Raw genomic sequence first — 9,892 nt, 5'->3', positions numbered from 1 at the left:
GATTTTGGTCTTAAACGGTTAAGACATAAGCTCATATTTCAGATCTGGCCATTCTAATACCTCTTAATCCATAAAGTCGAAACCTTTAAGCCTTTGCATGGCTGTAAAGGTCACCAATCACTCCAAACACCTTTCCTCTTTCCTCTTTAAGCCCTTATCTCATGCATGATTTAATCTTAACATCCAAGATTGGATTTTTATGGACCTACAACACAAGATACATTGAAATGGGGCAGATCTAGGCTTATGGAGACCATTTACTCATAAAGTCTCCATCTTGGGACAAAACCCTAGAAATTGGTCCATAATGCACAAATCCAAAACGATGAATAAAGCTTTGAGCTTTTTACCTCCAAGTGGTGCCTCAACCTCTGTAAAGCTCAGATCCAAAGCTTGCACTCCAACTCTAGCTTCCACAATGGCCCTCTCTTCTTCTTCACAAGCACACAAAGACACCTTCAAGCTCAAAACACACACACAAGCTTAGAACGAAGGTTTGGCTCTCTAGGGTTTCACTCTCTGGAAATGGTGGATGGGATGGAGGCCATATCATTCCTTTTATAGTGCTCATGTCTCATTTAGGGTTTTAAGTCTGGGCCCAGTACGCTCAGCGTAAACTAAGGTACGCCCCGCGTACTAGGTTGAGTCCGCGTCAAAGGCACGCCTATGGATACGCGCAGCGTACTCTTCAGTACGCCCAGCGTACCCACTTATCACCATTTCCTATTTTGGGCCAATTTCGACAACTTGGAAAAGAAGAAGGATTAAGGAGATACACCTGGATTTCGGGGTGTTACAGCCTCTCCAATCTTGATTTGGTCCCTCAAAACATACGTAAAACTTACTAAAATATGTCTACCCATCTGACATACTATTCACATCCATTTTCACAGTAGATCCATGGTTTGATCTTCTTATCTATTCACTATATAACCAAAGCTTTACATAATGCTCAACCAATATGCCTTCAATTAGTTGAATAACATGCTTCTTTGCTCTCCTACACTGAGTCATACTCACATCAATTCCAAAAGTCTGTTTGACCTCTTCCCTAAGCAACTTAACACTCATTTTTTGTTTATTTAAGAACTCAGTTGTGAAATGGCTGCCAATCCAATCATAGCTAGCAATTGATCCAAATTTGAAATTTCTTGCACAATTATGCTCATCTATGATAGACTTAATCTGGAAAGAATGTTCTTCACTCATCCATGATGCCTATAGTCTAAACTTACATTGTCCAGAACAACACTTAACTAAAAGTCTCATAGTATCATTTTTTTTGTAGCACAATTGTTACCCATTAGCAACAACGTAATTACATAACATATGCTTTAACTGATTTAGACTTTCAAATCGCATACCTAACACATGTTTTTGTTTTTTCCAATGGACATTTTCATTATAAGTAGTTACTTCCTCAAGATTTGACTCATTGTCATCCATCTAAATATATGGATCCTCATGAGGTGGACTGTATTGGGTTGACTGCTCATTGGGGCATAACTTGCTAAAAAAACATCATTTCTGGTCTTAGTCATAGGAATGCAATCAACATGTTCAAGATCATCGTCAATATTACCTTTCAATTATTCTGGGTCATTCTGAAAAGCTCCATCAACATGTACTTCCTCATTAACCTCAACTACACCAAAATGGTTGTCCGAGGGACTACAAACTTCAGCTAGCTCATCAATAATCCATAGATGTACATAAACACCGAGATGATCCATGTATACATCCACGACCCAACCATAAGCATACCCTACTTCGATGAATTCCTGGTAGTCCATTTCAGTAGCTAATATCCTCAACCCATCAGGAAACTCAATATTGGGCATGCAAAAGTAAACATTCACACACATCTCGTTTGTGAATCTTTCAAGAAACAACACAAACTCGTTCTTGTTCATTCCATCGAAATCGACATCTTCGAACCGTTGTTCCGCTCCATCTGCGTAACTAATCGTGGGGTATCTTGTAAAAATATCAGCGAAATGAAGTTCAATCTTCATATAAACGACCATATTTGAGATTTTTTGGAGGAACAGTAAGACAAAAAGGGGAAGAAGACAGCGACAAAGAATGCGTTCAAGATTTTATAGGGCAAGCTCAATTATTGATAATGTATGTGTGGCAATGGTGGTGGCTTACGTGACATAAGTTTAATTGACGTGTGGCACAATACCTGTTGACTAGGACGAGGTTAATCGAAACACCCCTTCACTTTTTACATAAGGGCTTTAATAATAGGTAAAACAACATTTCATACCCTTTAAAAGCTAAAAAACAAAAAAAAAACCATTTAAACCAAAAGTTATAATATAATTTGGCTACAGTGACATTACCATATACAATACTTTTATTGTTTATAAATTAAAAGCTCAACTCATTTTGACCATTCAAAAAAAAAATCCGTTCCCACTACAGCCCGATTGAATAACCTATTTGGGCTATCCAAGTTTCTAGAAAAAAAAAGACAAGTGAAAATTGTTTATCAGACTTCATTGAAAGGTTGTGATTGCGTGTACACGCACCCCACAATTTCCATATGCACATACGAATCAAAGACATGTGTGTAAGAATATCATTGGTTAAAGTAACCAGGATCGACAAAACCGATCATACAGAAGCCGTGCCTCACTTTCGCTCGTAATTACCCAAATTGCCCTAACGATTTACGAAAATTCCAAATGTGTCCCTACTCCCATCGATGCTCAGGACAATAAGCGAGAGTGCTTTCGTTATTCCGCACACAGTTTTAGGGCGCATCAGTCGCCATTGTCATCTCTCTCTCTCTCTCTCTCTCATCATTTCCAACACTTTCCTTCTCTCTAGAAACCAACGTTGATCCGACGGTCTTCGCCTCACCCGAACCGTGACTATGGTCACTCCACAACCATTAGATGTATGTCTCTCTTTCCGTGTTTGGAAGTTTCAGTTCTTGCTGTTATGTACATCTGAATTAGTGTGAAGTGTTGCTGTTACGATGGGTGCCGTGTCTGCGGGATTCATGATTTTTTGTTTGGTTTTACGATCGTGCTAGGGTTTTTGTAATTTAGTCAGGGGAGTGTATTAATGTAGTTCAATTGGCATTTGGAGTGTGAATTTAGGGTTTTTATGTTTTCCGGTGATGCCTTGGGGTTTTTCTTGGATCGGATTTTCGGTAGTTGATCGACTGTTTGGAAAACTACTAATTTTCTATTATTTTGACAGCAAGAAGACGAGGAGATGCTTGTGCCGCACACGGAGCTACTGGAAGGGCGTCGACCGGTGCAAGGTCCTGTGGCTTTCGATGGTACTCCGCCAATTGAAGTTCCTCAGCCAATGGAAGGTTCTTGTTTCCTTCATCCATCATGACTCATTCTTTTTCAAACTCTATTTCAATAATGAAATAAATAAACGAATTTCAGTTGAGGCTGGAAAGTGTTTGTGTGCATGGTATGAATGAATACGTACACACGTGCTTTGATTTATTGAACTTAGGAACTTTATAACTAGCATGTGTTGTAGTCTGCGGCATGTTGTGTTCTTATTTGGTTATTTAAGTTTCCATTTTATAATTTGGATTCATTAGTTGCGGGTCAAGAAGTTGCTAGCACAGGGGAGAATCAAGCAGTTGATGAACCTCAGACTTCTAGGTTTACATGGACCATTGAGAATTTCTCTCGTCAAAGCAATAAAAAGCTATATTCTGATATCTTTGTGGTTGGTGGTTTTAAATGGTAAAGATTGGTCTTCTCCTTATGGATTTTTCTTTTTCATGCATTTGTGTTGTATTCTTGTTCATTTTCCAACTTCCCATCTGGTTTTATTTTTGGCAGGCGTGTGCTTATATTTCCAAAGGGAAACAATGTGGACCATTTGTCCATGTACTTAGATGTAGCTGATTCCTCATCATTGCCATATGGTTGGAGTAGATATGCACAATTCAGTTTGTCTGTTGTTAATCAAATTCACAACAGGTTGACTGTAAAGAAAGGTATGTATTATGCTTTATAAAACTCTTATCTTTATTACATTGCAACCTATAGTTGTGGTCTTGTTTTCCTTCATTAGAAACTCCTATCAGAGTAATGGGCTAGTATCTTCTTTTTAGCAAGAGAATTGTAATTAGAGCTTGCAATCCAGACAGTGATCTTACGATGTTTTAAAATCAATCCTTTTTGACAGACACACAACACCAGTTCCATGCAAGGGAGAGTGATTGGGGGTTCACATCATTCATGGCTCTTAGTGATTTATATGATCCTGGTAGAGGTTTTATTATGAATGATACTTGCATTATTGAAGCTGATGTTGCTGTACGGAAAGTGATCGACTATTGGACGTATGACTCAAAGAAAGAGACTGGTTATGTTGGTCTTAAGAATCAAGGAGCAACATGTTACATGAACTCTCTTCTCCAAACCCTCTATCACATGCCTTACTTTAGAAAAGCTGTCTACCATATGCCAACAACAGAAAATGATATACCCTCAGGGAGTATTCCCTTGGCTCTTCAGAGCTTATTCTATAAACTCCAATACAATGAAACCAGTGTTGCGACAAAAGAACTGACAAAATCTTTTGGATGGGACACATATGATTCTTTCATGCAGCATGATGTCCAAGAACTTAATAGGGTCTTGTGTGAGAAACTTGAAGACAAGATGAAGGTGACTTTTTCTTTTTCACATCTCTCACAAAAGCCTCGAACTTTGCTGTTCATATTTATCCTGACTTCTGATTGTTGCTGGGTTCAGGGAACAGTTGTGGAAGGGACAATACAGAAGTTATTTGAAGGACACAATATGAATTACATTGAATGCATCAATGTGGACTTCAAATCGACAAGAAAAGAATCATACTATGGTATTAATCGTGCATGAAAAGTTGCAACTCTCAACAGTTTGATGTATTGAAATTAGTGATTCTGTTAACAATATCATAATGTTTGTATCAGATCTTCAACTTGACGTGAAAGGCTGTCGGGACGTTTATGAATCTTTTGACAAATATGTTGAAGTGGAACGTCTTGAGGGTGACAATAAATACCATGCTGAAGCACATGGTTTACAGGAGGCTAAGAAGGGTGTCCTGTTTATTGATTTCCCACCTGTTCTTCAACTTCAGCTAAAGCGGTTCGAGTATGATTTCACAAGGGATACTATGGTAAAGGTAAGCGATTGTTGAGAAAGTTTTTCTAATATTTTATGCAGCTTATTTCAAATGACCATCTTTATTGTTCTGATTCATTGTGCAGATAAATGATCGTTACGAATTCCCACTGGAGCTCGACCTTGACAGGGAGAATGGCAAATACCTATCACCTGATGCTGATAAGAGTGTCCGGAATCTTTATACCCTGCATAGGTATCAAATGTGGCTATCAAATATTGGGTATTTGCAAAATCAGGACTTACCTTTTCACCGTGTATCTTGGCAGTGTATTGGTTCATAGTGGTGGTGTGCATGGTGGACACTACTATGCATTTATCAGGCCAACTCTTTCAGATAAATGGTGAGTTCTACATGTTTAATCATTTCCTACATGTATTTTGAAGTGTATTCACATGAGCCCTAATCATGGTGTGGTCTTGGTTGGTAATCATTGTTGCAACTAGGTTCAAATTTGATGATGAAAGAGTATCAAAAGAAGATATGAAGAGGGCATTAGAAGAGCAGTATGGTGGTGAGGAAGAGGTAAATGAGTGCATTGCTTTCTTCAGCTTCTGTTTTTCCAACTATGAATTTATCCTCTTCTTTTCCTTCATGCATACATGCAACAGCTACCCCAGACAAATCCTGGCTTCAATAATGCTCCGTTTAAATTTACAAAATACTCGAATGCATACATGCTTGTTTACATACGTGAAAGCGACAAAGAGAAGATAATCTGTGATGTAGATGAGAAAGACATTGCTGAACATCTTAGGGTAATTAAACACATCAATCTTTTAGATTAATTTTTAGATGAGAAAGACATAGCTTGAGGTTGTAATTATTCTTTTCCAGATAAGGTTGAAGAAAGAACAAGAAGAGAAGGAAGACAAGAGAAGATATAAAGCACAGGCTCATCTGTACACTATTATCAAGGTGGTAGATGATTATGTCATCTGAAATTACTGAATGGGTTGGTTGATGAAAATCATATTACTAATAGTCATGAATGTGTAGGTTGCCCGTGATGCAGACCTGTTAGAACAGATAGGGAAGGATATATTTTTTGATCTTGTTGACCATGACAAAGTCCGTAGTTTTCGTATACAGAAGCAAATGACATTTAACCTTTTCAAGGTATTTCTTATTTTTCTAGTTTTTATGATATGTGGATTATGTTCACTACATGTTATTCTTATAGTGGAGTGGTCTGCAGGAAGAGGTTGCCAAAGAGTTTGGTATACCTGTTCAATTTCAACGGTTCTGGATATGGGCAAAGAGACAGAACCACACATACCGTCCCAATCGCCCTTTAACAGCACAGGAGGAGACACAATCGGTATATGATGACGTGGCTTTTACTTGCATTCTCACTTTAAGTTTTTGACATGTATTCAATGAGAAGCAACATACCATGTGGAAGTGTAGGTTGGGCAATTGAGAGAGGTTTCCAATAAGAATCACAATGCTGAACTAAAATTGTTCCTGGAGATAGAGACTGGACCGGTAATGATTAATATTTATCTTGTCCTGCTGCTTTTAAATCTGTACTTTACTTAGTTGTACTAACTACTAACATGATTTGTTGTTTTCAGGATTTGCTGCATCCTCTTCCACCACCTGAGAAAAGCAAGGATGATATACTTCTTTTCTTCAAGCTTTATGATCCCGTGAAGGAAGAACTCCGGTACTTTCAACATGTTAATTGTATATCTTTCAGTGGCCTAATGGGATGGGGTTATTGTGTAATCATATCATATGTTATATTCCTTTTGCAGATATGTTGGTAGGTTTTTTGTCAAGAGTTCTGGTAAACCAACTGAAATTACATCAAAATTAAATGAGAGGGCTGGATTTAGTCCGGATGAAGAAATCGAACTGTATGAGGTATGTTTTCTGGTGGTCTTGCATAGTTTGTTTGTTTGTGAAATCATATTTATGTGTTGATGATTGATCAGGAGATAAAATTTGAGCCATGTGTGATGTGTGAACGTCTTGACAAGAGAAGTTCATTTAGATCTAGCCAGGTATTACTAGTCTCAACCCTCTTCTTCTTGTATAATGAAAAAGTTGCTTGCCTATAATATATATATATATCTGAACAAAATCCTTTATTTTATTTGTAGATCGAGGACGGAGATATTATTTGCTTTCAGAAAGTATCTGAGGCTGGGGCTGGGGATAAATACCGATATCCGGATGTTCCTTCATTTCTGGAATATGTGAAAAATCGTCAGATGGTTCATTTTCGATCTCTGGATAGACCCAAGGAGGATGATTTCTGTCTTGAACTGTGAGTTTTTTTTGGGGTTTCTTCTTATTTCATAATGTGGTAAATCAACATGAACATGAACATGAACATGAAGTAATATAATATATGTTTGTTTTAAAATGAATGGAACGGATAGGTCAAAGCTGCATACATATGATGATGTGACGGAGAGAGTTGCCAGGCAGCTTGGTCTGGATGATCCTACGAAAATCAGGCTGACTCCTCACAACTGTTATTCTCAACAACCAAAGCCCCATCCCATCAAGTTTCGGGTTGCAGAACATTTGCTAGACATGCTTGTTCACTATAATCAGGTAGCCTTGGTTTCTCTATTTCTTTGATGATGAAATAACAACATATGATATGATTATGGTAACAACAAAATCAAAATGACTCTGTTTTGTGACAGGTTTCTGATATTCTGTATTACGAGGTGTTAGACATCCCTCTCCCGGAATTGCAGTGTCTGAAAACTCTGAAAGTCGCATTTCACCATGCAACCAAGGAAGAGGTAGGTGTGCAGAGAAAGGGCTACAACTGTTTCTTTAGTCTCTAATCTAAAAGCTCTTGTGTTGTGGTTGCAGCCTGTGATTCACAATATTAGGCTGCCTAAGCAGAGCACTGTCGGAGATGTTCTCAATGAGATTAAGACAAAGGTATAAATATACATTCCTCTCAACTTGCATATATAGTGGATCTGTTGGTGACTGAAATCTGACACTGCTTGCTTGCTTGTATGTTAATGTTGTGTTTTTGTTTATAATTGTATTGATGAAAATAAAATTAATGCATGTATGTTGAAACAAGCAGGTTGAATTATCTCACCCGGATGCTGAACTGAGATTGCTTGAAGTATTTTACCACAAGATTTACAAGGTATTAATATAATTAGTAATTAGAATCCTTTGTAATGTTAGTTGGTAGTTGGTACGTTGTTATTATCTGATTGATTTGGTTTGGTTTGGTTTGCAGATCTTTCCGCTGACTGAGAAAATTGAGAATATAAATGATCAATACTGGACATTACGTGCAGAGGAAGTAAGTTGACTTGTAGTTTTCTTCCTTATGATGATTAATTGGTGAATAATAATGAGGAAGAAAGTGGTAATAATTTATGTGTGTTTGTAACCTTCCTAAGATTCCAGAAGAAGAGAAGAATCTGGGACCTCAGGATCGGTTGATTCATGTTTACCATTTCACCAAAGAGGCTGCACAGAACCAGATGGTAATCACCACACCACTCTTCTGTTCCACCATATCATGTTCATGTTCCTTACAGTATGGTTGATTTATTTTATAAAATTGACAGCAAGTGCAAAACTTTGGAGAGCCTTTTTTTCTAATAATTCATGAAAATGAAACTTTAGAAGCTGTTAAAGTCCGCATTCAGCGCAAGTTAGAGGTTCCGGATGAGGAATTTGCCAAGGTATGATAATATATGATATGATTTTTTTTTTAAGCAGCATAGCATGTATGTGACTTGTTTCCCTTTTTGGATTTTGTTTGTCAGTGGAAATTTGCATTTCTATCTCTGGGACGTCCAGAGTATCTACAAGATTCAGATATTGTATCTAGTCGTTTTCAGGTATGTACTTACTTTCATTATATCACTTGACTTGAGTGTACTACTATTATAATATGTTATGTTTTGGGTTTGGAATGTAGAGAAGAGATTATGGTGCTTGGGAGCAGTACCTTGGGTTAGAACACTCTGACACCACCCCTAAAAGGTCCTTTACAGCAAATCAGGTACTCATCTCTCCTTAATTTATGCCTTTATAGGCTTCCTTGTAGTTTATACTAATACGCTTGTTGAAATTGAAATGATTGCAGAATCGTCATACATTTGAGAAGCCAGTCAAGATATACAACTAAGAACATGCCAAAAATGTAAAGCAATTGAAAATGGGCACTGGGCAGCTGCTTCCTTTCCTTTCCTTTCTGTCTGCTTTTGGTTTTGTATTGTAGGTTGCTGCTAATGCTATGCTATTCTTTTTGGACCCCCCCTTTAAATGTGTTGTTGATATGAGCACCAGCCCCCCTCCCCTGGTGGTGGCTGGTGGTTTCTCTTCTCTTGTCTTGTTGAGATATGTCATGTGTAATTTAGTAAGTAGTACATAGGAAGATTTTGTTGAATGAGCAAGAGCGATCGAGTGTATAAGCAAACTGCCTCCCTGCCTGCCTGCCTAAAATAGTCTTTTTTTCTTTTTGTATGTTGGATGTAAAATGGTTGCTGATATGCTACATGAATTTTGTAAAAAGTTACAATTCTACTGATACTGCTTGCACTTTACAGATATAGCTACCTCCTTACACTTTACACTTTAGTTCTTGCCATGTATTATATACATAATATCAAGCAACAAAATTACGAAACAAAACTGGAATAAGTTGCTCACAGTCAAGACTGGTGTTTCTAAATGGTTAAACATTTTTTTAAATTCAAGAGAATAATTATTTATTTTATTTTTTTATCAT

At 37.5% G+C, this 9,892-nt stretch overlaps 1 protein-coding gene across 1 annotated transcript; it reads left to right on the top strand.

Moving 5' to 3' along the window:
• The first annotated feature begins 2,732 nt into the window (after positions 1 to 2,732).
• On the top strand, positions 2,733 to 9,691 carry LOC145160830 (ubiquitin C-terminal hydrolase 12-like). The gene is made up of 29 exons (XM_079080178.1): positions 2,733 to 2,908; positions 3,217 to 3,334; positions 3,578 to 3,725; positions 3,825 to 3,982; positions 4,174 to 4,658; positions 4,746 to 4,854; positions 4,946 to 5,160; positions 5,246 to 5,355; positions 5,429 to 5,503; positions 5,607 to 5,685; positions 5,772 to 5,918; positions 5,998 to 6,078; positions 6,160 to 6,279; positions 6,359 to 6,481; positions 6,571 to 6,648; positions 6,738 to 6,829; positions 6,921 to 7,029; positions 7,101 to 7,169; positions 7,269 to 7,435; positions 7,551 to 7,728; positions 7,824 to 7,925; positions 7,999 to 8,070; positions 8,225 to 8,290; positions 8,387 to 8,452; positions 8,553 to 8,639; positions 8,724 to 8,840; positions 8,925 to 8,999; positions 9,080 to 9,163; positions 9,248 to 9,691. The coding sequence occupies exons 1-29, from the start codon at positions 2,885 to 2,887 to the stop codon at positions 9,287 to 9,289; spliced, it is 3,396 nt and encodes a 1,131-aa protein (XP_078936304.1). The 5' UTR covers positions 2,733 to 2,884; the 3' UTR covers positions 9,290 to 9,691.
• Positions 9,692 to 9,892: the final 201 nt, after the last annotated feature.

Source organism: Lactuca virosa, chromosome 2 (genome assembly GCF_052849685.1).
Source record: "Lactuca virosa cultivar CGN04683 chromosome 2, Lactuca_virosa_CGN04683_v6, whole genome shotgun sequence".
Taxonomy (NCBI): Eukaryota; Viridiplantae; Streptophyta; class Magnoliopsida; order Asterales; family Asteraceae; genus Lactuca; species Lactuca virosa.
This window is presented reverse-complemented; position numbering and strand designations above follow the sequence as displayed.

Coding starts and splice junctions, on each gene's coding strand:
- LOC145160830 (XM_079080178.1), top strand. CDS start 2,885: ATGGTCACTCCACAACCATTAGAT. Junction 3,335..3,577: donor AGTTCCTCAGCCAATGGAAG/GTTCTTGTTTCC, acceptor TGGATTCATTAG/TTGCGGGTCAAGAAGTTGCT. Junction 8,291..8,386: donor TTTACCACAAGATTTACAAG/GTATTAATATAA, acceptor TTTGGTTTGCAG/ATCTTTCCGCTGACTGAGAA.